This window comes from Mustela nigripes, chromosome 4 (assembly GCF_022355385.1).
Source record: "Mustela nigripes isolate SB6536 chromosome 4, MUSNIG.SB6536, whole genome shotgun sequence".
Taxonomy (NCBI): Eukaryota; Metazoa; Chordata; class Mammalia; order Carnivora; family Mustelidae; genus Mustela; species Mustela nigripes.
In genome coordinates, this window is record NC_081560.1 from 110,843,542 (window position 1) to 110,871,276 (window position 27,735).

Sequence of the window (27,735 nt, forward strand, 5' to 3'; positions counted from 1 at the left end):
TCCAAGCAATTAGGGATGTTAATTTTGAGGCAAACTGTCATATGGCCTATACTTCATTATCAGTGAGTGATTGTTTAAAACCTTATCTCCCTCCAAATCTTCATATATATATTTTATATATATATATAAATTTATCATAAAGATATATGTAGGGCATATGATAAATAGGGTATAATATGTATTTTACATATAAATTTATGTATGTATGAAGATTTATGTTATATTAAGATACACCTTTATTATACTCACAGATAATATATCTTTATGCACTATAATAATTATATAATACATAATATCTTTATGTAATATAAATCTATCTATCTATCTATATATAGTGTCCATGTACAGGTGTGTGTTTGTGTCTGTGAGTATAATAAAGAGCATATATAAAATTCAAAATTAATATGTATATGTTTAAAATAGAGAAGTTTACTGACAAAAATCCATTAGGAATGTGAGTCAGTACTTTGCCTCTTCTGTCCTGGTTCTCTTCATGGAAATGAAACTACTAACCTTACAGATAAAATACACAGTGAATTTGATCATTTTCTCTCAAAAGCCCTCTTCAGGTCTGTTGCTCTCTTCCTTAAATGTCAGTATTCCTCTATCCCCTAAATAAAGATTAAAATAAAAACATCCCTAAGTGTATTTCTTTTCTTACTGTATCTCTGAATTGGCAAGCTCAGCTCCTTCTAGAAGTGGCTGAGATGGCTCCCAGTGCCATGGAAAGCTGCTGTCTGTCCTGCTGTTGGTCTTCCACAGGGTAGGGCAGTCCTCCTGTGAGACTGGGCAGAAAGAGAAGCAGGGGGTGGCGATTAGCAAGAGGAAGGCCTGGTTAGCAATCAGAAATTGAAGAGGAAGGAATAAAACAATGGGACAAAGCCAGTTTATCTTGTTGCCCCCCCCAATTAATTTTATAAAATAGTTCTGGATAATTTCTTCTTTTACTCGCATTATTTATTAGATGTGTGTGTGTGTGTGTGTGTGTGTGTGTGTGTGTGTGTTAGACTGTGGAGCTGTTCGACAGTAATCTGTTCTATGCAAGAAAAGCACAAGGAAAGCTTCACCAAGCTTCTCTTCCTTCCTTCCTTCCCTTCTAGGCGTGCTTCGGTCTTTGCTCTCCAAAGAAAAGATCTGTGCTTTCACGTAAGGTGTGATAAGGAAATGCTAATGTCTCCCTAGTTGTAACTTTGTGTATCTGTGTCAGGAAGTCCTTCCTTACAGCACTGTGCAGTTCCACCACTGATGGAGAAGCATACATCCTCTCATTTGACCTTCAGTCGGTGGCACCCAGCTGCCTCTCTTCCCAGTGCAGAGAATTATGGGACGATAAACCGTAAAGGTCCTTTCCCTTCCGGGTATTTCCTCCAAGCTTAACCATTTCCCATTCTTCTATGTCTTCCTGTAATCTTCCCCATGCCTTTGGAGCTGTACCTTTAGAATGACACCCAGCGGTACCCCGCGGTGGCATACCCAGGCTCCTGGAAACATTGCACTCCTCTGTGACTTGTGGCACATTCACCAGCTTGGATCCTTGTCACCTTTTGCATCCCAGCTCCTTTCTTGGTCCTCCAGGAGGCTGCCCTGGAGCTCCTCCCAGGTCACCGTGCTGGGCTCTTGCGTTGCTGTGTTACAGCAAGCCCTCCACCAGGCAGTTGCCTCAGGACATGTCCGGCATTGTAGAATGGGGGATTCCTACATGAATGACGCAGGCTGCAAAGCCAGGAACTTTTAATTTAGTGATCGTACAAAAAGCACCAACCTTTTGTTATGGAAAGTGGTGAGATTGGCATGTATTTTGCACAATGACCTGCAGAGACATTTAGGGTAGCGGAGTATACACAGCACTGAACTGGGGGCTTCATCCCCATCTTGCCACCTTGGGCGAGTCTTTTCCCTTCTTCCTGTCTTCCTACTTGATCGATAAATCAAATGGGTGAGTCTTGCTTAGCTATGAGATCTCTAAAGCTAAAATAATCTCTCCGGAAGATGGCCTGGTTTTGCAAATTCTGATACCACACATGAAAGAATAACTGGTTTTGATATCCAAGGAGCCAAGTACCTATATGCATCCAGCGAGAGAGAGAGAGAGAGAGGGGGGGGAATGTGTATCTATATATCTATATTTATATCTGGATCTATTGAAAATGAGAGCAAGGTTAAGAACTTGGACTTGAGGCTGTTCCCAGGAGAGAGCTGAGGGAGACCCAGGTGGTCTGCCTTTCTGCAGTCTGTCAAAGTTCAGGTAAGCCCAGGTTCTAAGATTTAGTTGTGTGATGAGCTGAGGTTGGGCTGCGAAATGTGCAGAGCTGTGCCTGGAATATGGACTCCTGGCTGTCTTTCATCTGACCCTTATTCTGGGAAGGATGTGGATGCCCTTCCGGCATCTCTCTCCTTCATCACCATCTCCTGGTAGAGGAAATATTCATTCCTTCTGTCCTGTCCTCTTGGCCACACTGCTGTCTGTTCGGGTTAGACAGGTTAGCCTGAAGCTATTAGTTATGCTTAAAATAAACCACATGTATGGAGGAGTGAATACAGACGTCTGCCACCAGAAGCTTAAAATAATAGATGAGAGTTACCTGTCCGTTTAGACAGTGCAGCCTGGGATACTCACGCCGCATCTTGGTGAGGTCCCATTCGCATCTTATGGAAGGGTTCCTCTTTCCTTATTTTCTCTCTGGGCTCTAGACACAAGATAAAAGGGAGCAACAAAAATCACTGTTCTTTTCGCCTTGTGGAGAAGGACTAAGTGTCAGTCTTAATTTTTTCAGGAAATGTGATTTTTTTGCAGATCTTAGTCCTCTCATGTATCTGCGTGGTCTGAATGTTTGTGTTCCTCCAAAATTCATTGGTTGAAATTCATTGGTACTAGGAGGTGGGGGGTGTGGGAGGTACTAAGGTCATGAGCCCTCGTGAATGGGACTGATGCTCTTATCAAGGAAGCTTGAGAAACTCCCCCAGCCCTTCCCTGGTATAAGGACAAGCAAGAAGAAGCCAGCTCTGAGGGGAAGGTAGGTCTTAGCCAGACACCACGTGTGCTGGTGTCTCCATCTTGGACATCCCAGCCTCCAGAACCGTGAGCGGCACATTTCTGTTCTTTACGAGTGTGATATTTTGTTATAGCAGCCCAACTGGACAGAGAGTAACCAAGTAAAGATTATAGTAATAGCAGAGCATTTTATACCGGCTACACTAAGTACTTTGCACATAGTATTTCATACAATATTTACAATAACCCTACGGGGTGTGTACTACGTAGTTCTCTTAGTTGAGGAAACCCAGGCTTTGTGGCTTGCCCAGTGTCTTAGTGCAAAAAATCAGCAGAGTCGGGACAACAGAGACCTTTCTTACACTCCCGTTGCTCGCTGCACAAAGTGGACTTGTAGACCCTTAAAAAGATCCATACTGTTCCCCTTCTTAGGTGTGCGTTATATAGTAAGGAAGTAACAGTTGCATTGGCTCCATCCATATTTATTAAATGCCTTTCAGGGTGGGGGGCCTGCACAAGGTGCTCGGAACACCCTGGGCTAAGGCAAGCGGATCCCTGCTGTCAGTGGGCTGGGCCCAGTGGAGGGGTCAGATGTCGATCAAATAGTCACTTGCACCGATAATGTAATCACAGACTGAGACAAATGCCGAAAGTAGAAGGAACGGGGACATCGCTCACCTCCTACTTCACTGTTTCTGACTTGATATTTTTACCTTTCGCTGGCTTTTCTACCAGTGGCCGTCTCAATGGGTAAGCAGGGAGGGTCCCTCAGTACCGACCTTTCATGTCTGCTTTGGAGGGATTTAGTGACGTCGAGAATAAATGAGAGAAGATTAGGTCAGGGGTATTGGGTGGGCAAGGTAGGCAAACTTGATTGTTTAGATAGATTCGGTCCAGATTTAACGGACTGTCTGTGGGGACCATCCATCGTGGGTTCTCCTTCTTTTCCAGTCGGTAAGAAAGTGATTCCAACAAGCAACGCTGCCATGGGCAAGGCTGTTTCAGATCTCATGGGGTCATTACAGCAATACTTCAAGAAAGGTGCCGCCGTGATTTCACAGAAGAGGAACGGAGGCATGGAGAAGGGACGGACCTTCCGCAGAATCATTTCCTCCAGGAACCGAGGAGCCTAGAATCGCTTTCTGCCTCTGCTTGTGCCCTTGACCTTCTCTCTGTTCCGTGCAGGGACAGTTATTTCTGGGGTCACGGTTACTAAGTCCATTTCAGTGTGCTTCTGCCCCCCCCAGCATTTGCATATTTATGGGCTGCATATGAAAGAAAAGCCTCTACCTTTACAAAATTGTGAATTAAATATACAGCACAGGCAAGCACAGAGGAGTTAACGGAGGGAAGTAAAATTTTGCAGGGTTTTTCCTTTTGGAAAACTTTTTGTGTTTGTTTTTGTAACAGCCCAATCTGAAGCCCTAGGTGGGTGTCCAGAGCAGGGAGCGGAGGAGCATACAGGAGGACGGAGGAGGGCGTGTCTGTCTACACACGGGGCCCAAAGAGCTGTGAGCTTGGCCTGTCTAGAAGGCCCTAGAGGAGAAGGACCACATGCTTCTGATTGCTTCTGGGCCATTGAAAGCCCCTCCCTTGATTCACTTGAGCCTCTGCTTCTTGCTCCATGAGTGAGAGGCCCCCACCACGCCCTCACGTGGTTCGTCCTACCGACGCGCTCCCTTCCTCCCCTGTCCCTGTGCCTGCCCTCCTGACAAGTGCGTACATTGGTGCCTGCCACAGAGCAAAGGGCCAGTGCATGTGTCACAAACAGACTCTTAAGAAAGAACCAAACTGTCAAACTTCAGAGTAACTTTTCTGTTATTGGAGCCGCTGTTTGAAGCGAAAGATGAGTTCGAAGGTCACCTTTCCTCCGAGTCTAATTATGTCAGTGGCACTTCACTGCCTGGTCCACATTTGATCTAAGCTACTTAATTTCTTCACCCTTTTTTCTTGCTGGAAATTTTTTTCCACACAGGTCACAGAGAAGGGACTGATGTAATCATGAAAACTGACCCCTTGCAATCACTCACTCACGGACACATGGACGTCCTGACATTTGCACCAAGTACAGGGGAAAGACAGATGCAAGCTGGCCCCTCAAGAGGCTGTTCTAAGCATGACTGTGGCCAGTGGCTGTCAGATGAGGGAAGAAGTCCTACCTATGCCCACAGCTAGCAGAAGTGAAATATCTTAAGTGTTGAAGAGTTAAAGGTATATTTTTGATGCACGGAGGAGGGCTCCAGTCTGGGAAGAGACTCTTAGCCGGGGTACTGAAGCATGGGTAGGAGCTCACCAGGGAGAGGGGAGTGGAGCAGGGCCAGAGCACAAGAGCCCTTTGTGCAGATGGAGCCGTGTGTGAAGGCAGCAGCGTATCTTTATGGATTTGCTGCTGTGCAGGTTGTAAACCCGAGGGATGAGGCTGGGACATCAGGCAAGGATCAGGCCCTGACTGGCTTAGGTAGCTTCCTGTGGAGCAGATGTATTTTAGTAGGCAATGAGGAATCCTTGAAAAGATACTGCGTGAAAGGCAGTAACGTTATTCAATAATGTTATTCATAACGTTTTTAGGTGAGGAGGACTGTTCCTTTGCCATGTGGAGGACACGTTGTGGGGGGCTGTGGAGTTGGGGAGTAACGTGGAGATGTAGTCAGTCCTTCTGCTAAGAAGCTGTTAGCAGTAGAACTGGGAAGAGAGAGGCTGTGGAGGCCCGACCCAGTGGGATGCAGTGAACGAAGAGAGGGCCGGACCAGGGCGAAAGGATGCAGTGGTGACACGTGGGGACCAGCTGATGGTGGCCATGGGGAGGAAACATCTCGGGAGAGCCGGCTTTCCAGCTCAGAGCATGGGGTGTCAGTCACCAAGTAGGGGCTGCATTGGACTCTCTGGCATCAAAAACCTTAAGAAATAGCCTGGGGTACAGAAGAGTCCCCTTGCAGCCACTCTTGAGTTGTATTGTGTCCCTTTCGAAGGAAAAGGAAAGTAACCCGGTGCTCAGCAATGGTGAGTAACTTAGCCAAGGTCACACAGCCCATCTGTGGCGGGACTCGGGTTCGAATCCAGGTCAGCCCAGCTCAAAGCCCACCCTGCGAAGAGGTGCTGCCCCCACAGGGAGGTGCCCCACATGAAGGAAGCCATGGGGTCTCTTGCAAGGCCGGGCTGCCACTGACAGAGGGATACAGATAGTCGGGTGCTTGCCGGGGTAAATGGGGGAAGTGGGCCTTTTTTACTTTTTAAAGACATCAGCAGGGGGGCTGCCTGGTGGCTCAGTGGGTTAAGCCGCTGCCTTCGGCTCAGGTCATGATCTCAGGGTCCTGGGATCGAGCCCCACATCGGATTCTCTGCTCAGCAGGGAGCCTGCTTCCTCCTCTCTCTCTCTACCTGCTGCTCTGCCTACTTGTGATCTCTCTGTCAAGTAAATAAATAAAATCTTAAAAAAAAAAAATGAAGACGTCAGCAAAAGCATTTTTATAGGCAGGACAGAAGGAACCAGTGCAAAGAGAGGATTCTACTTCCTCCGATGAGGAGAGGTCAGGGAGTAAGAGGACTTTGTGGGCATGAGTGTAGGGCCGGCTTGAGGACCGAGGCAGGGCCCCTCTCCTTGGACACGGGAAGCCAGCACTTTGTGGAGGGAAACTCCAATGGGAGCAGAGAGGGTGGCAGGGTGGGATTTCCCAGCACAGTGTGGGGAATGCATCTGCAGTCGCAAAAGCTGCCGTGACGTGGCACCTTCAGGACGCTGGGAAAGTTAGAGCAGCGCGCTAGGCTTGGGGTGCCAGGCAGAGGCCCCTTGCTCCAGGGGCGTGTATGGAGCCAGTTAGTGTGGCCTTTCCCTGGCCCTGCAGCATGCTCCGTAGTTGATCTCATTTTCCTTCCAGATGCTGCCCTCCCAGGCTGCTAGACCTTCTCCCTGGGGGAGAAAAAGAAATGCATTTTGATTTCTGCAGATGTGAGGCCCTTGAAAACAAAACCTGCTCCCTCTGCCAAGGTGACACTTGCTTTTCTAGCATATGTTAGCAGTCACAAATAGTAAACCCGCTCGGGTGGCTCATCCATTCGCATATTTCATTTTAAGCCTCGTGAACATTCCCTGCGTCTCTGATGAAACACCTGGTGAGTTAAAGGATCAAAACCTTCAGAGAAAAACCTCGCAGCCCTGTACGAGATTCAGCTCTTAGAAGGCACCAGTAGATTCTGTTGATGGTCACGGAAGGGCTGCACATATCGCAGGTTTCTGTGTGTAGGAAACCATGTTGGTGTTGGAGGGGTGCCAAGCACGGGTGGACGATTGCGGGGTCCTGGGCTCCCCCCGGACTGCTCACAGTGCGGACACGTATTGTCGGCCCTTTTCTCCCTTCCACTCCGAGCACAGTGTGTTGATCTCTGGCGTCTGTGCTGCTATCACGTTAAGCTCTTTTCATTTCGAACAGTTTTTCTCTTTCTTTAGGGACTGTCTAATTTGGACCAAGTTTCTTCAGTCCCCTATTTGATCTCTAATGCCATGTTTATGTGTCTTATACCTTTTAAACCATTGATTCAATAAACACTAGGAAACACAATTCTTATCGTTATCATTATAATGAATTCAGGGGAGGCAACACATGTTTAATGTTACATCTTACAAATCCTAAACTTGATTTCAGAAAAGAGTAAGTAAAAATATTCTCCAGAAAGATTAATTAAATAGACTCGTAAGTACGTACAATTAGTTTGTGATGCCCCTACGCCTGTCCTATCCTGTGTCAAAGTCAGTGTTTGTAAGATGAGACAAGAGCAAAAATGAACTGTTGGGACCTCGTCAAGATAAAAAAATCTCTTTGCATAGCAGAGGAGACAGTCAACAAAATCAAAAGACAATTCACAGAATGGGAGAAGATATTTGCAAATGTCTTATCAGAAAAAGGTCTAGTATCCAAAATCTATAAAGAACTTATCAACACCCAGGAAACAAAGAACCCAGTGAAGAAATGGGCAGAAGACATGAACAGAGATTTCTCCAAAGACCTATAAATGGCCAACAGACCCATGAAAAAGTGCTCAACATTACTCAGCATGAGGGAAATGCAAATCACAACCGAAATGAGATACCACCTCACACCTGGCAGAAGGGGTAAAATTAACAACTCAAGAAACGACAGATGTTGGCAAGGATGTGGAGAAAGGGGAACCCTCCCACACTGTTGGTGGGAATGCAAGCTGGTGCAGCCACTCCAGAAAACAGTATGGAGGTTCCTCAGAAAGTTGAAAATAGAGCTACCCTATGACCCAGCAATTGCACTACTGGGTATTCACTCCAAAGGTACAAATGTAGTGATCCGAAGGGGCACCCTTACCTCAGTGTTTATAGCAGCAATGTCCACAATCGCCAAACAGTGGAAGGAGCCCTGAGGTCCACCGACTGGTCCATAGATAAGGAAGATGTGGTGTGTATACACAGTGAAATATCACTGAACCAGCAAAAAGGATGAAATCTTACCTTTGCGACAATGTGGGTGGCACTGCTGGGTAGACGCTAAGTGCAATAAGTTAGAGAGTGACAAATGCTGTACGATTTCACTCATATGTGGAATTTAAGAAACAAAACAGAGGGTTGTAGGGGGAAGAAGGAAAAAATAAAAGAAGATGAAATCAAAGAGGGAGACAAACCATAAGAGACTTTTAACTTCTTTTTAAGAAACAAACAGGGTTGCTGGGGGGGGGGGGGGGGGGGCCGGGGTAACGGCACAGATGCCCTGAGCACCGGGTGTTACATGCCGCTACGAATCACCGACCTCTGCATCTGAAACTAATAACACACTCCATGTTAATTAATTGAACTTAAATAAAATAGCATTTAAAATGTAAAAAAAGCAATGTTTGTGCATGCCTAGGCAAGGTTTCCGTGCAACCATGAGGTGCTGGCATGTCCATTGGCAGGAGTGACCACAGCACACCACGTGCGTCTGGCTGGAACCCAGGGCTGCACACTCAATGTTTCATAGGTGGTGACCCTGACGTTTTGCACCGCCGTTTGTGATGACCTGGTATCTGATGTCTTTTCCCCAGGAGCCGTGGAGCACACAGCACATCCCGGCGCTGTTCTCAGCCTTCTGTGGCCTCTTGGTTGCGCTTTCCTACCATCTGAGCAGGCAGAGCAGTGACCCCTCTGTGCTCCTGTGAGTAACACGCACACCGCCAGGCCCGGGTCCCACCACCCCGCCTTGTCACGGAGTGGGGAGTTGGACTCTGGCCGCTCACCTAGCCAGCCACCGGGGAGGGTAGGAGAAAGGCAGGCCGGACCCAACACTGAGGAAAATCAGGGGTCAACTTTCAGCACACATGTCCCCTTTGCTCTGCTGCTTTTGGAGTAAAATGCACAGGACCGGGAGCAGAGGCTGCTAGACTTCCCCTTGGGTGAACTGTGTGGGCTGCTCCCACCTCAACAAGGGTCCTTTCGGGGTCCCTTAAGCAGCATCACCAGGTGATTATTTTGAGGACCTGACCCTGGTATCTCTGAAAGGTTTGTGTCTCGATCTGTTGCTTTGGGTTCCTAACATGGTGGGGCTCTCTGGGTTCAAAGTGAAGTTCGTGCCTACATTTCAAAGGTATTTAATAACCATCTTCAGTCACTTCAGATATACTTTCCCATCTCTCCTTTAATCTCGTCTTTTGAATCTTTGAGAAATACGCCCTTTGGAAGTGGAAATGCTTCATGGGATGTGAGAGTTTCCGATATCAACTTATCAATCGTGATCAGATAATCAGTCATCTTGTGTAATTTTTCCCAACTTAGGGAATATTTGGGTGGCCCTAGCTCTTTGCAGGCCAGAGAAAACCAGCATTTTACACTGCCCATGTGTAGCAAAATGAAAGGCACAGAAAATGGACAAAAGTTAAATATGGTTTGCACAGTTTTTCCTCTCAAATATTTTTGCTGAAGTGTTGCATTTTGCTGCCATTTTTTTTTTTTTTTTTTTTTTTTTGTGAGGCTGAAGGCTGGTGGGCTGATGAAACAGAGTCTCTGTGAGCTTAAGCTGCTGGCAGTCAGGGTACCCATACCCCGGACTTGACTCTCACGAGGAGGGAATCTGAAAATCCAAACGGGATATTTGTGATGACTTGACCTGTACCTCTTTTCCTTTATTATGAATTGGTTAAAGGAGAGAGCCCCTGCTGCTGTCAGCAGGGAGTGGAAGTGGAAGGAAGTTGGGGAACTTCCAGGAAGTTGGGAGTGGAAGCTGTCAGGAGAGGCGGTTTACTCAAACATTGTAGTACGCGCATACTTTGAATAGTAACAGCTGTGCGTTTGCTCCTTTTCAGGTCCTTTATTCCCTGTAGATTGCTTCCTAAATTTTTACACCCAAGCCTGGAAGAGCTGGCCGCAGACCCTCTCCCCAAGAAGATGCAGGAGTCCGTGGTGAGATACTTGTGTTGTATGATGCATGTAAGGGTTTTGCTCAACCTGGCGTGGAAACTTGTGGGCAAAGCTCAGGTCCTCAGTGGGGCTCCCCCAGTCAGGAAGGAGTCACCAGTGTGGGAAGAGGGGCCTTGTTTTGGTCTGCAGCCCACATGACACAGGGACGGTGGAGCTGCCTGGAGTGTGTGGCCGCTTCTTAAGCCTCTGGGAGGCCGATGGCTGTGCCTGCCCTGGGCTCTCTGGGTCCTCAGTGGATGGCGGGTGCTGGGCTCCTCCAGGGAAACAAGGTCACTCCACTCCGCCCCCTGCTGGCAGCAAGCGGCAGGCCAGTGTGGACCAGTCTGAGTCGCTCAGAGAAACCTTCTGCCATGCTTGTTCCTGATGTGCTCTGGGCAGCCCCTCCACCCTTTCTTGCCTCAGCCTGAAGCTGAGATCCCATACTCTGCCCATGTTCAAGGCTGAACTTTGCACAGCCTTCATTAGGAGCCCTTGGGTTTTAAGACTTAACATCTGGGATGTGGGAGATGAGAGCCTTGACAGTGATTGAAGCCCACGAAGTGAAAGGAAAGAATGAAAGAAGGAAGTAGGAACAGAACACAAAGACTGCTCTTTGTCTACCAGGACAATGGCTTGAGGGCGGTTTCAGAAAGCCTTGGAGCAGGGATAGCTCTTTGGTATGAACTCCCAAACATTATTCCTTTGAAAAGTAAGTGCTCCTTGATGATGTACTCTCCTAGGCATGTGCGTGTTGAGCTTGCAGAGAACGGACTGCTGTCTCGCAGGCATGCTTGTCCTGTGTTTTTATTAGGAAGAGCAGACCAACAGAACAGAAGTTAATGACCCAAGGATCCCATGCTCCTCCAGCCAGGAACGGCCTGTCTGTCCGGCTTGGTATCCACGGTGCCAGCACCCAACGCGTACTACATCGCATTGAATTTAGACAAGTTAAACTGCAGTCCACAATTTTAAGACAATGTTCAGGACTCAGTCAACATGATAATAGGGTAAAAAATTCAGACTCAGCTGCCAGGTGCCTTTGAATGCGGCTGGAGGGGAAGCTGGAGGTTGAAGGGCCTTTTTTGCCATCACCAAGGAACCAAAGGGAGGTCACTATGAATAAGGGCGTGGATCATGAATTTTAAAAGCAGCAGTATGTTTGCAAAGCAGGGTGGTAGGTGAACCTATGGGGCTGATGGGATGGCAGCTAAAAAGGGTGGAAAACATTTGAGATTGAAGCATAGATAGCATCAGCAACCTGATCTCTAAAGCTGACACCAGGAAATTTGGCAAGGTCAAACTGTCACTGCTGGGTCAGTTTCTCTAAAAGCCAGGGAATGGCCTGATGTCAACACGAAAGTTCTCCCGTGGAAGTCTGAGAAAAACTGTTCTCCCCAGATGTTCCTTGATTTCATGAATGATGACGATGCTTTCTGATTTATTCCATTGAAAAATGATGTACGAATAGCGATGAAATCGACAAGCAATTTGCTTGGCAGATGCTGCTGGTGTTTCATTAGGATGAGTAGATGTGTTGAGCGAGGCGTTGCTTTAGTGAGTTTTCATCACTTGGACACGCTTTGTGTAATGCAGAGCACACACCTTGTAGGTGATCTAATGTGATGTGTATATTCTTTGCGCTGGAAAGTCTTCTGGTCTAATAAAAATATTTTAACAGAACTGCCAGATTCAGCTTTTACAGTTTGGTGCATAAAACCTTTTGTGCTCAGTGCAGTTACAAGCTTTCCCTTCTTGTCTCTGATTTTCTTTCTCTCTCTCTTTTTTCTGAAAGATCTTAAAGGACTCATATTGCGCATGTGTGGCCCCTAACGAGCCTCCTTAAGTCAGGTTTCCAGCCCTTCCTCCTGTTCCAATGCATTCGGCCTGCAGTGGGGCCTGGGAACCTGCATGTTTACAAGACTGTCCCCAGAGACTGAGCTTTGAGGAACCTCGATCTAGAAATAGAGGTGCCCAGCACTCCATCCATGGTCCTATACATGCCCATATGTATAATGCCAGCTACGCACTCAGTTCATTACCAACATGCTGTAGTTAACAGCAATGTCAGCTTTCCGCTCCTGGCTCAGTGTCCCCTTATCCCCTGGCCTTAGGAGCCTGGTTTCTATCCTCACCCATCCTCACCAGTCTCTACCCTCTTCACCCATTCGTCTATGTTACTTCCATTGGATCTTTTTCTCAGTTCCTAGAAACAAAAAATAGAACAACAAAACAAACAGCCTCATTTTTATCTGTACAATTCAACCAGCTTCTTTTAACCATTGGTTGAATCATCGGGTTTTTTCGGGGGCCGTGCTGTCTAGATCTGCTATGTTGTGCAGTGTGGGGCCAAGGCTTCTAAAGCTTCTTTTTAGGGTGAGAACATGAAGTACTACATAAGATGTCACAATGGATTTAAAATGTTCAATGTGCCAAGCGCCAGTTGATTAGTTAAACGTGTCTAGAATTACCAATAAAATAGGGAACCAAAACATTAACGTTATTGAATATTATTTTGGAAGTTCTGGCTCGTGTTAAGTCCTAAAAGAAAAAAAAATGTAGATTACGTTATTGTATACATGTGGAATGCACAGAAAAGTTTATTAAAATTAATTATGATCAATATGAGAATTCACTAATACCCTCAGAGACAAGGAAATTTAGAAAAGCAAGAGCATTCTAACACATTAGAAATAACCTTAGGAAATATAATGAAAACATGATCCTACTGACAATGGCAACAAAATATATGAATTGATAATAAGAGTGATTTTAACAAGTAGTGTCAGAAATGAAGAAAACCACCGCAGCTTATTAAAATGTAAATGAAGTTCCCAATAAGCGGTGATATATATACATAACCCGATTTGGGGTAGGAAGGTTGAGATTTATTAAATTACAATTCTTTCTAATAAACTTACAGGTTTAATATCATTCAAAACAGTTCCAGAGGAATTATATTCACAATTTGGGGAAATTATTCTAAGGTTCATTTAGAAGAATAGTCATTAATAATAGTTTTTTTTAAAAAAATCTGAAAAAGAAGAATAAGAAAGAGGAACTTAACACTTGGGGATTTAAGAGTATATTATAAAGATTGAGTAAATCAGAAAAAAAAAAATGAGACACATCCAAGACCACAGAATGAGATCAGTGAACCAGTAAAACACAGAAAGGAGGCCAATTATTAATACAAATGTATTATGTGAAAATTAAATGTCACAATCAAGAATGGATTAATCAATGTATGGTGTCGAGGTCATTGTTAACAGTGGGAGGGAGAAACAAATTCTATGTGCCGATCCGTCACCGGACACCAATGTAAGTTAGAAAGACAAAGATCAAATGAGACTTTTCCATCTCTGAGTCTATGGCAAACTGAATTATTATAACCAAACTCTCTCCTGATTAAAACTGAAAATTCTGAATAAAATACAAAAAAAAAAATAAAAAGTCCTTAGGTGTGAGAAAAAACTGACAAAAGGATAAGGAATTATTAAGTCAAAGTTTGAGTGAACAGGGGAACCAGGAGGAAGCAGAGCAGGAAGCTTCTTTTGCCTCAAGGACGTCTGCCCAGCGTGGGGTTGAGGGGGGGGTGTCCCTGAGCCTCAGTTGTCAACCTCAAGCTGCGGGGGCAAGGGAAGTAAGAAACCAAAGCCCAAGGCTGCCCAGGCGGGTGCACGATGGGAGACTGTGTGCTCATGGGGCTGGATCCCTGAAGCGCCCACCCTCGGAGGTACGATGAACCAGAAGAAATCCCTCCGGTTCCCAGTGCCAGGGGAATGCAAGCAGATGGGCCTCGGCGTGGAGCAGAACAATGGAACCTTGGAGGCGCTGTGATCTGCCTCGGGTTTTCAGTCCCAGTTCTAACACCTGCATGGCACAAAACCCCTAAATTTAGGACTAGAGATTGAACTAGCCGTGAACTGGAAAAGGCACCTCAGGGCAAAACCAAATATTTGCTCCTCCTAGGTCTCCAGCGTTTCCCAAACCAGTTTTCTAAGGAAAATGAGCAGCTCTCAATAAGAAAGAAAAAAAAAATTAACTACACAAGGAAACAAGGAACCAGCAGAAATAGGTCTTTAAGTACTTCACATACTGGAACTATCAGACACAGATTTTATTTTACTTATTTATTTTTAAAGATTTTATTTATTTGAGAGAGCATGAGAGAGAGAGCATGAGTGTTGGGGGTGGGGGGGGCAGAGTTCAGAGGGAGAAGCAGTCTCCCTGATGAGCAAGGAGCTCGATCCCAGGACCCTGGGATCATGACCCCAGCCAAAGGCAGCCACTTAGCTGACTGAGCCACCCAGGTGCCCCTAGACACGCATTTTAAAAGAACTATACCTACTTTGTTTAACGGAATGAAAGGTAAAACTTATAGACAATAGAAAATAATAAAATGATGTAGTATGTTTGAAAGAGAACCAAACAGACCTTCCTAACTAAAAAACCAGAAAATGAAGCAGCTGAACAAAACAACAGACACACACACACACACACACACACACACACGGACACATGTATGGAAGATTAGACACCCCTGATGAGAGAATTAGTGAACTAAAAGAAGAAAGTATCCAGGGATGTAACACTGACAAACAACTAAGAAATACAAAATAAAGATGAAGACATGTGAAAGAAAGAAGACCTAGCATAAAACTAATCAGAATTTCAGAGAAGCAGTGGGCGAGAGAGACCAGCACATCATCAATGTCTTATGAGATCCTATCTGAGAATTTTCCAGAAGTGATGAAAGGCACCGATCTGCAGATTCAAGCATCCCAGTGAAAGACAAGCAGAGGGAAATGTAAGAATCCACAGGGGACAAGCCATAGTGAGACCACAGACACCAAGGACTGAGACTGTCCTAAAGCAGTCAAACCGAACAGATTACATTCAAATGCATGACAAACAAAATCTCCCTTATCAGAATCAATTACAGAAGGCAGAAGTCTGATGTATTTAATGTTCTGTTAAAAAAACGTAACTGCCGGGAGGGGGTTGGGAGAAGGGGGGTGGGGTTATGGACATTGGGGAGGTTATGTGCTATGGTGAGTGCTGTGAAGTGTGTAAACCTGGCGATTCATAGACCTGTACCCCTGGGGGTAAAAATATATTATATGTTTATAAAAAATAAAAATTTAAATCAGAAAAAAAAAAGTAACTGCCAAGATAGAATTCTAGGCCCAGTGAAAATCTCTTTTGAAGGAGGGCAAAATGAAAATATTTTAGGCAAAAGGAAGCTGAGAGACTCTCACTAAACGTAATGCTGAGACCATTCTACAGATGGTCTCAGATGGAAAGTCTAATTTTTGCATGAAAGCGCAAAGAGAAATTTAAGCAAACGTTCAGTTTATATAAAACCGTAAGAAGAGGATAACCTACAACTTTGGCTGGAAGGAGAAGTGGACACAAGTCTTAAAAATTCATAGTAATGTCTAGGAGACAAAGTTATGGATTAGCTCAAAACTGTGGTACGTGAAGGATGTATGTTGGAATGTTTAGTGTAACTGCTCAAGGAGTAGAAACGCAGCACGTAACTTCCTACTCTGTACAGAGGGAAAAATGGGATGATAAAAAAGAGTTCTTCATCAGTAACAAAACATAATAGGACTCCTGTGTGGCACTTCCAGATGGGTTATACAACCAACTGAGATGAGAAAACCTGAAAGTGCTTATAATCCTAATAAATAAAATCCTAAGTTATCTTTTGGATAATTCTAAGGTAGGAAAGACTTTTTCAAACAAGAAAAAAAAAAGGAAGTTCATTACAGTTATGGCCTTTGATTTATCAAATAATAACCAAAAAGAGTATTAAAAAATAATACACAGAATGGGAAATGATTTTTTAAATATATGTAGTAGAGAAAGCACTAGTGTTGAGATGAAAATTGCTATTAATCGATAAGAAAGCCAGATATCTCAATTAAAAATGGTCAAAATACACTTCACAAGGTAGGAAATAAAAACACCCCAAACCATGAATACACGTGTGAACTAATTAATAATCAGGAAACTCTACACTGAAACCACACCGAGTTACCATTTCATACTTCCTAGACTAACGGAAAATGAAAAGTTCCCACAATACTGTAGAGCAAGGGAATTCTTATGTACTGTTGATGGTAGTACAGTCAGTGTTTCTGTTTGGGAAACAATTAGCTATCATAAAGTTGAAGACACACAGCACACCCAGCAGTTCTGTTTCTGGATACTTACCCTGGAGTGAATCTTGCACTTTTGTACCAGAATACACATACGAGATTGTTCCTCATCTCGTTTATTCATAAGGGCCCTAAGCTGGAGCCGTTGGAAATGGCACCAACAGTGGAAGGCAACAGTGTTGCTTACTTGACATTCACGCAATGGCAGGGGTGAGTCTTAGCCACGACATAATGTTGAACAAAGGAAGCAGGACACATCTGGTGCCATCTGTTGGGTGAAAATAGGCGAGCCAAACTGCTTACCTTGTGTACACAAGGAGCAAATCATTCTTGTTCAAAGAGTAAGAAACTTACTTTCACCACAGTCCAGGAAGTTGATATGGAGCCCCCAAGAGGGGAAAGAAGAGTTTGTGATCAGGAAGCCAGATAAGGAATTTCTTAGGTACTAGAAAGCTAGATTTCTTGAATCAGTTGATAGTTACTGAGATGTTCACGTTATAATTATTTTTTAAATTGTACATACATATTTTAACCACTTTCTTATATGCCTGGCCCACAATTTTAACAATTTAAAAGAAATTTTCAAAAAAGGATGAAATAAAATCAAACATTTATTCACATACTAGAAAGGGGATAATTTTCCAGGCTTGGAATCTATAAAATGAAAATAAATAAAACACTCACACATACACACACAGTTAGATGTGAGTACATAAAACTTTTAAATGTCTATAGGTTTAAAGGCAATAAAATTAAATAATTTGTTAAAATATTCGTTGCAAATTTGACAAAGTTAAATATATTTCTTATACTAACAACTCACAGTTTAATTTTCAAACTCTAATCATATGATATATATACGTGTATATATTTCATATAGAGATAAAATATTCACAAGTAATTGTGGAAATTATATTTAACCCTACTTTTACAGAAAGAAATGTAAAATAAATTTAGATTTTTTGGGGGTGGGGAGAGAAAACGTTTATGTGCATGATTGGGGGTGAGGGGCAGAGGGAGAAAATCTCAAGCAGGCCTCACACCCAGCATGGAGCTCAACCCAGGGCTCCACCTCACAACCTTGATATCCTGATCTGAGCTGAAATCAAGAGTCAGAAGTTTAACCAACTAAGCCACCCAGGTGCCCCGGATAGCATTCTTTTTGTCCACTCAGTCAGCACAGAATAAAATAATGATATTGCCAACTGGGACAAGATGAGATTTCTATATTGTTTATATTTGTGTAAATTATTAGAATCATCTGAGAAAGCATAATTTGTCAAGAATTTTCAAATTCATAACCTATAATATAGTAAATTGATTTGTCAGAGTTTTTCTAGAGAACGAACTTAAAATAGGAAAAAAAGATTTAGGTGCATAATGATCATGATTGCAGCAGAATTCATCATGGTAAAACGTGGAAAACAATCTAATATCTAATAATCTAGCGGTCAGGAAATGCTTGCCTAAACATGGCACATTCAGTTTCATTTGTGAAATTAATGTTTTGCCTTTCCACTACGGCCCTGTTTGTATGTGTATGTGTGTGTATGTTTATTGCATCACAAGATAAAAAATTCGTCATTAAGTGACTATTAGTAAGTTTTATAATAATATACATACAGATAGTGCTTACAAAAGAAAGTACAGTTGAAAAATGTATAAAATTGCATGTAAACTATGATCAGACCTTTATAAAATATCCACAGATAATCCCACACACATCATGATGGCAGCTAGATCCATGCCTCAGCATTCTCAGGCAAGAATACTGGCCCAGAAAGCATAAAAATGCTAATGCTGTTAGTGTCAGGATATAATGATCACAAATGATCTATTTCCTTTCTTCTCTGTGTTGTAGAGGGCTGCAATATTATGTTATCCTATAATGAAAACATTTATTCATACTAAAAAATTGCAGAGACCTAAATTTGCATTTTGTTCAAATACTTTGTACAATGATTTTTGCAATACCTGACATCCTGTGGTTCACTTTTAAGACTTAGGATATTTATCAAAATGAAGCGAAGATTCTAAACCTGTTGTTTAAATAAGTAATTCAAGAGACTTGGAGTTATTAGCCTTCAAGCATGTGGAGAAGAAAGGCAACACCAGCAATTCTCCTTTCATATAACAAAACTAAAGTAAAACCTCAGACATTCTTACATCTTTCAGTAACAGAGATGTGTAATATATATTAAAATCATCAAAGTCATTAGAGAACCAAAATTATAAATCTTTACAGTATTAAAGGCTGTTTTTGCAGGACACAAGAACAGTCTCTGAGGTCCGGGGGTTTTCAAGATTGCTTTTAAAAAGATAATATTATCATGTTTGTTATATGGTACTGCATTTAAGACACTCAATTCAATACACAAGAAAAAGAAAGGTTTGTAAGAATAAGTAGTTTTGGGGCACCTGGGTGGCTCAGTGGTTAAGTGTCTGCCTTTGGCTCAGGTCATGATCCCAGGGGTCCTGGCATCGAGCCCCACATTGGGCTCCCTGCTTGGCAGGAAGTCTGCTTCTCCCTCTCCCTCTGTTCCTCTCCCCTGTTTGTTCTCGCTCTTCCTTCCTCAAATAAATAAATAAATCTTTAAAAAAATTAACACTAACTTGAAAAATCTCAATAATTACCTTTTGCCATCATATTTGGTGACGAGTCTTTTCAAAACTTTGTCTATTTGCAGCTGAGAATGGAGATGGAAAGAAATTGTTTGACTTCTTATCATTGATTTCTGAAGTTCCTTTTTCTTATTTTTAAATTAAAAAAAAATTTAAACTTATTTTAAATTTATTTTTTAATTTTAAATTTATTTTCTTATTTTAATGTTCTTTATATATTAATATAGATAGAAGTTCCTTGTTGGGTATATATTTTGCAATTATTTTTCTCAGTCCCTGGCTTGCCTTTTCATTTTGTAACAATGTATTTTTGAAGAGAAAAATGTTTAAAATTTTCATGAACTCCAATTTAATGACTTCTTTTCTTTTAAAATTCCACATTTTAATGTTCTATTTAAGAAAGTTTTGCCAAACCCAAGGTTACTAAGATTTCCCCTTATGCTTTCTTTGATAAATCAATAGTTTAAATTCGGTTTATAATGTACATTGAGTTAAGTAAGTTTCATATCTGACATGAAGGAAATGTCAAGGTTTTTTTGTTGCTGTTTTGTTTTTTTGTAGATAGCTGTCCAGTTAGTTGCTCAATTCCATTTGCTGAAAAATTACCTTTCCCTCATTTAGGGGAAAGCTGTCATTTCACCTTGACACTTTTGTTTAAAATCCCTTGACTGTATATATTTCGGTCTGGGCTCTTTTTTCTGTCCTCCTGATCTAGATATATTTTTGCTCCAATACCATCTCTTCATAATTCCTACGGCTTTGTCATAAGCCTTGAAATCAGATATTATATATCTTCCAATTTAGTTCTTCCTTTTCAAAGTTGTTTCTACCTTTTCTCAGACTGTGGCATTTCCAAGTAATTTTTGAACCAGCTTAGCAATTTGTACAAAAAAGTCCTATTAGGATTTGATTAGGATTCCACTGGATCTGTATATCAGTTTGGTAAGAATTGACTTCTTAGTAATACTGACTGAATCTTCCAATCCATGAACATGGTATATCTCTCCATTTATTTCTTGAGTTTCTTTCAGCAGGTTTTTGTAGTTTTGAATGTACAGGTTTTGTACATTTTTGTCAAATTTATCCCTAAGTATTTTATATTTTTTATGCTATTATAAGTGGTATTTTAAAAACTAAGTGTGTGAAATTATGGTCCACATCATTAGTCATTGGAAGAATGCAAATTAAAGCTATAATTAGCACTACATCAAGGTTTCTCAGCCTCACTGTTGACATCCTGAGCCTCATAATTCTGTGGTCAGGGACTGTCCTGTGCATTGTAGGGCATTTAGCTACATCCCTGGCCTCTATGCACCAGATGCCAAGGTCACTCTCCCTCTTCCTGAAATATAGTGGTCAGAAATGTCTCAGGACATTGCCAGATGTTCCTGAGGGGATAAAACTGTCCTTTTCTGGGAACTGTTACCGCATTACACAACCCTGGAATGGCTAAAATCAAGATTACTGACCATACGAAGGGTAGGCAAGGATATGGAGTAATTGGAACTCTCACACACTGCCAGTGAGAATGCAAAAAGGTTACAGTGACTTTGGGAAACCGTGTGGCAGTTTATTTTCCTTTCTTTTTTAAAAAGATTTTATTTACTTATTTATGGGGGGGGGTAGGGAGAGAGAGCATAAGGAAGCAGAGAGACAGGCAGACTGAGAGGGAGAAGAAGACTGCCTGTTGAGCAGAGAGCCAGACATGGGATTCAATCCCAGGACCCTGGGATCACAGCCGGAGACCAAAGGCAGCTGCTTAACTGACTGAGCCACCCAGGCACCCCTGTGTGGCAGTTTCTTAAGAAGTTAAGTATAAACCCACTATGTGTTCCAACCATTCTACTGAAAGCATTTACAAAGAGAAATAAGAGCACGTGTCCAGAGACATGGCCATGAATATTCATAGCTTTATTTGTAATCACCAAAAACTGGAAATATCTCAAATGTCTACCCACAGCTGTGTGCACACAAAGGAATATTACTCAGCTGTAAACAGCGGTGGCCTATTCATACAGACAACAACGTGGATTACTCTCAGAATAATGACACTGAGTGATTGAAGCCAGATCAGAGAAGGATACATTTTCTACAATTCCACTTATATCCCATTCTAGGGATGAGATAAACCATCGTGATGGTGCTGATCAGTGGTTTCCTGTGGACAGAGGAGACAAGGGGGCATAGGTTAGGAAAGGTTAGGGGAGGAAACTTGGGGGCATGATGGCTGTGCTACCTACCCTAATTATGATTATGGATTTCATGGGGACGTTCATATGTCAAAACTCACCAAGTGGTATTCTTTATACACATGCAGGGTTTTGTATGTCAGGCATATCTCCCTAGCCCTGCTTAAAAAATACAATACAGAAAAGAAATGGGCAGGAGGAACATTTGAATAAAAAAAGGCCCTGCAGTCATTTGTATTTACAACGGATACTCATGACTCTGACAAAAATCAGTGGAATTCCCATATGTCATCCAACTGTGAAAAAAATAACCATCACCAGAGCTCATTCTCCCTCTTGCTTTCAGGAACCCAGAAATGTAACCCTTCTCTTCCCAGAAGTTGCCCCGATGGCCCACTTTGCCTTAGGCAGGATTCAAATTAGAATATTTGAGAAAATGTTTATCTTCCTTCTGGGTTAGCAGTCAGTAGTTTTTAAGTGACATAAAACCATGTCAGTAAGAAATAGGAAGGAAAAGTTAACTTCTCTTCATAGCCTAAAGATTCAATGAGTTATACAGATCTTTCCTTCAGGAAAATCTGGCCTTTTGTAAATCTTTGCAATAAAAGTATACCTGAATTTTGGCCGTTCATTAATAGTAAATTTCTGGTGAAAACCTTGTGATCACAAAAATTTTATAGATTCAGAATGAAAAAAACAAAGCAAAACAAAAAATAATTTGCCCTGCTTAAAAATCAGGGAAATTCTTAACCACTTTTTAGCCATATTATTTATACCATTACTAAGAATAAATCTAGAAGTTAGTTTATCACTGTATGATTCTTCTCATATTCAATACCTGTATGTGAATTATAGAACAACTTTAGCAGATAAATGGACATTGAGAATGTATCTCTTCATTGTATTATTATTTTTAAAAGATTTTATTTATTTGAGAGTGAGAGTGTATGTATGTGCACACACACACATGAGGTGGGGAGGGGCAGAGGGGAGAGAAGACAGAGGGAGAGGGAGAGAGACGATCTTAAGCAGAGTCCCTGCTGAGTGTGGAGCCTGATGTGGGCTTGATCCCAACCCTGAGATCATGACCTGAGCTGAAATCAGCTGTCAGACGCTTAACCAACTGAGCCACCCAGGTGCCCCTCTTCACTGTATTATTAATTACTTTTACCAGGAGTGTTGATTTTTTCATCATATGGCTCCAGGTTCATTATTACTCCATTTAAGCTGTCTTTCTGATTTCTTCCCATCACTTTGGGTGCTAATTCACTCAGAAAGCCAGCAGTACGACTTGCAAGAATGCCGCATTTTAATTTTAAAAACAAGAAAAAAAGTGTAGGGAAACAGATGTACACAGATATAATTTTCTGGCACAGAACATTCAATACAATGATTTAAAAGGCATTATTCCCTTTCAGTATGAGATATTGATATATTTATAGCGATAGCTTCAGAGTTTTCCAGTGCATGGTACCTTAAAATGTTCAATAATTGTGTACTGCAAGTTAGCCTCTGTCAAAAGAAAAAATGTGATGGTCCCTTGTGTCTCTTTAAGATTTCTCAGCCAGGACTTTTGTGCTGGATTTGCACTAACAGGCCATCCTCCCTATGATATTCATGCAGTATTAATAACATCCTTTGGTCTAACATTGTTTTGTTTTCCCCTAGCCCCTGCTTACACCGCAATTTTATGTGATGGAAAATTATTAGCAACTTACTGACATTTTCATTTTCTGCATACATGTCCGTGATACATGATTTAAATGATTTGGAAGTGGCCTTTATTCAATCTGACTGGGGAATTAAACTGTGAAATCTTCTGGTCCAAAGAAATAAGTGAATGTGTAAGAGGCTTCTGTTTGGCAAACAGCCTGCATGTAAGCTCCACTGAAGCCAAGATGAACACTTTACCCTCCTTTACCAGACCATGGGCTCTTGTATTTGATCTTGGTGGTTCGTAGAGAAGAACCTTATGCCTTTTATACGCATAGAAAGCTTGTTTCCTGCTGTGGTTAGCAGGTGCAGGCTGACCTCGCCCTGTGCTTTCCCCTTTCCCCACCCTTTGCCTTGTTCTCACGGATGGCCCATCCCGTATGTGCCCCTGGGAGCACATCAGGTAAGTGATACGCCGGGAGAGTAGGGTGTCCAGAGTCAGTATCCTGTTCCCTGACTTGACCGGTGACTACAGAGTTGCTGAGAGAACAAAGAAAGGCAGACTTTACAGCTGGTTCTCTCTTTGCAGAAGGACATCTTAAAATCGGATCTCGTTATCTGCTCAGTGGCTGCTGTTCTGTCATTTGCCATCAGTGCCAGCACCGTGTTCCTGTCCTTGCGCGTACGTATCCATTCGACTTTATGCTCTCCTCTCCCCACCTTCTTAGCTTCCTTAACCACAGAGCCCGCTGTGGAGCTCCGGGGCATTGGCAGGATAGTGGAGCCGGAGGAGAAAAACAGGACACCAGCTAAGAGGTTTAAGGAACATCCCTGTGTGCTGCGAGGAGTTACACCCAAGATGAGAATTGGTTCACATGGCAGATTGGGTTCAAGTGCTTTATCCTTTGTCCTCCCACACCCGGGGAGCTGTGCTGTTTGTTAGAGCATCAGCCCACGTCCTGGGACCCAGTGGTAGTGAGACAGGCTGACGGCACCCTGCGGGGAGCAGAGACTGGAGGCATTAACACATCAGGAGTCAGACAGAGGTCCTGGAGCCAAAAGGAGCTTTGAAATATAATTTTCAGTTAGAAAAACAAGTGACGAGCTCTAGATGGGGTTTCTGGCTTGACATTCCAACAGTTACTCTCTCCGAGTGGAAGTATTACATGCTCAGGCGCTCCTTCCAACAAGGAAAGTCTGTTAGTTGCATTGGTTATTCTCAACCTCCTCTTCTTCTTTTTTTTTTTTAATTAAATTTTTTATTTTTTATAAACATATATTTTTATCCCCCGGGGTACAGGTATGTGAATCACCAGGTTTACACACTTCACAGCACTCACCATAGCACATACCCTCCCCAATGTCCATAACCCCACCCCCCTTCTCCCAACCCCCCTCCCCCCAGCAACCCTCAGTTTGTTTTGTGAGATTAAGAGTCACTTATGGTTTGTCTACCTCCCGATCCCATCTTGTTTCATTGATTCTTCTCCGACCTCTTCTTTTAAAAACAACAGCAACAAAACCAAGAGCAGATTTCCCTTGGTCTTTGAACTTCCTGGGGACAGCTCTCAACGCCCCCCCCCCACCCCCCGCCCAGTCCCCAACTTAGTGACTCGCAACACAGGTGGGTTTTGCCTGGAAGAAATTTTTGGAAGCCTGTAACGAGAACTGGGGTTGCCTCTCTGTTCTGCTAGAGGGAAGAGGGTAAGGGCAGTAGCGTTATGGATTATTCACGGACGTCCCTCCCCTCTCCTGCGAGGCTAAACAATGAGATTTGCCTTCTTGTACCACAGCCATTTCTCAGTGTTGTGCTGTTTGCCCTGGCTGGCTCGGTGGGATTTGTGACCCATTATATGCTCCCTCAGCTCCGCAAGCACCATCCGTGGATGTGGATTGCACACCCCATTCTTAAAAACAGAGAGTATCAGCAACGGGAAGTGAGAGGTCAGTAATATATCCCTCGTTCAACACCAGTGGTGCAGCGGTAGGCATCCTTTATACCACAGTGTGCACAATTTATGTGAATGTCTGAATGCCTTGGAACTATGTATTTAAGAATGATTACATGTTAAGTTATATTGTTAGATGTTACATTATATCTATCTTACCATCATTTTAAAAAAGGAGACTGTGTACCTTGGAGTATACAGTATTGTTTCAGAAAAGAAAGCTAAAATGGAGTGAATGTGAACTCTGTTGTATAAAAACAGTACTTGGTTATTTAGTATTGGGGAAGATTAATTTATATCATTCCGACCTCAAGATTATGCTGCTCAAGCTTAAGTTGGCTGGGGACCGGGAAGAACACCTCGCTGCCCTCCCATCCTCTACAAAGCTTTTTTTTTGGGGGGGGGGGCGGTGCGGCTGGGGGGGACGTAGCAGAAACTGCTGAACCTTTCGGACCTCTGAACCCTTGAACTTCGCTTCACTGGCTCTGGTTACTTAGACCTAGACCCATACTTGATTGCTTTAGGAGTTCTCGGGGCTATTTCTAGTCATAATCTAGACAGTGTGAGAGCTTCTAGGTAAGGAATCTCGGGAATTTCTCTGGTAGCTCTTCCCTTGCTCTGTGATCAATGGATGGCAGAAGGATTGATTTATCCCCATTTTCAGACACACTGAAGGCATTGGTCAGAGTTTATAGCTATAGTTTATAATGAGCTAGCACTGGGTATAACTTTATAGCCCTCTGTACCCCCTCTGTTGTAGAGGGACACAGTCAGTTGTCATCCCGTCCAAGCACATGGGTATGTGAGTGGGGCCAGGACTGCTGAGCTGTGAGTGGACTGGACTCAAAAGGCTGGTCAGCAGCAACTTTGGTGAACTAGTGTGACAAAGGGAAAAGGGGGCAAAATAATCTAAGAATGAAGACGCAGAAAAATCACTCAAAATGGTGTTAAGAGCATTTCGTCAAGGAGCATCTCGGGGTGGGTATGAGGAGCTGTCTTGATCTAAAACAGCCGACTCGGGAAAAGTGTAGATCATTTGGTAGAGAGACATGGCCTCATAGGTTTGCCGCCCAGATAGGGTTCGGAAGGTGGAGAAGGGTCATCACCCCAAATGTCCTGCCCTCAGAGACTTCCCCTTCCCACCTGCAACACCAGCAGCTCCCTTAAGGGTGAAATTTAATATATTCGTGCTTAATATTTATATATATATTCATGTATACATATGTGTATATTTTAATTAAATTACTACATATAATATACATTTTTTTAATGTTCTGTTCGATGTCAGGTGCTACTTTAATATAAATGATTGTCAGTATTATGAAACCTGAAGGAAGATGGGCTCAGATCAGGGAAGTGTGTACAGCTAGTTCATGTTACAGCTCGCTGTGGAGAGAGGCACGTCCCAGACAGGTGCCTGCTGGTGGCCACGTAGAGCAACCAGAGGAAACTGATTTCTACAGAGCTTCTGAAAGTATTAAGATCACATCCCCCTCTCATCTTCCGAATCTTTAGGAAGACTAAGTTTTGGGGTGAAATTTGTGGAATTTGGGGGAGGTGTTGTTATTTTGGCATCATTGATCTTGGGTGGAGATTTGAAGTATGAGGCTTTGCCTCGAGAGGCTGCATGCCTATCTGTATCCATATCAACTACCCCTCCCTCTGCTTAGCTCTTTGGATGCCCTGGGATGAGCACAGAGAACTTGTCCAATTGAGAGAGAGAACAGCAAGACAGATGGGGCTCAGGCTCAGCTTTCCGTGGTTGTTCAGAGTGTGGAGTTCACAGGGACGATATGGAATTCAGCAGTAAGGAGTTTAGTTCAAAACCAGTTTGTCTGGTTTGCTTTGGTTTTGGTTTTTAGTTTGCTTATTTTGTTCGTGTGGTGGTTTTCTTTCCGGAATCTAAAAGAGCCCAGTTTAAAACAGAATCATTTAGACGTTTTAAACCTGTGTGGCCTTTTCAGTACCGGATTCCAGTCCAAGTAACGTGAGCGTGTTTGCATGTATCAGCTCCTCTTTGAGGGCGAGTAGCCGGGTGGTGCTGGGTCTCTGTCCCATACGCTGGGCTGAGAGCTCATGCCTGTGAACACGGGCTCTGTGGATGTTTCTCCCTTGCCTGCATTAGCTGTTCATAAGCCACCTGAATTCTAGCCAAAAGTAATAGATTTGACAAATTAGGCATGTAATGGAGAACAGATTGCATTTCAAAATTGTGTGCATAGACGGAAAATCCAAATATTTAAAATATGTTGGTATGAACTCATTGAAAAGCCATTACTCATTTTCATATCATCTGAGTCCTGAGTTTCCTTCCTCCTCTGCCCCTGGCCTTCTGCCTTCTAGATAGTTCACTCTTTATTTCTACTCCTAAGAAAACATGCACAGGAAATTCAGACCAACGGTATACCTTTTAACGTGAAAACTGTGCTCAAATCTTCTCTCTTCATCGGATCACAGATTATTATAACTGGGAAAGAAGAGAGAGCAGAGCAGGGTGAGCGGATCTGTGGTAAAGCCACAGAATCCCCTAGTCCCCTGGCAGACATCGCTAACTGAGAACAATCCAAAAACCGGGCCCGGGGCAGGCATTGAATTGGCATGCGAGGTGAGGCACATGTGCTGTCCCATCTTAGAGTTCATGGAATGCCATCCCACGCTGGGAGCCTGCAGAAGTCAAGGCACATAACTTCGGTCCCAGCAAGTCTGTGGCCAGTGAGTGACCAGCACCCAGGCCATCTTCCTCCAGTCCAGTGCTCTCTCTGTTACCAGCTCGGCT

General features: G+C 43.1%; 1 protein-coding gene across 2 annotated transcripts in view; it reads left to right on the top strand.

Annotated features, from left to right (window-relative positions):
- Nucleotides 1-27,735, top strand: part of PCNX2 (pecanex 2) — a 313,350-nt gene that overhangs the window by 138,757 nt on the left and 146,858 nt on the right. For both annotated transcript variants that reach the window (XM_059397306.1, XM_059397305.1), the window contains exons 16-19: nt 9,035-9,144; nt 10,289-10,385; nt 23,600-23,692; nt 24,804-24,954. In XM_059397306.1, coding sequence (XP_059253289.1) covers nt 9,035-9,144; nt 10,289-10,385; nt 23,600-23,692; nt 24,804-24,954 — 451 coding nt within the window. The remainder of the gene's footprint in view (nt 1-9,034; nt 9,145-10,288; nt 10,386-23,599; nt 23,693-24,803; nt 24,955-27,735) is intronic.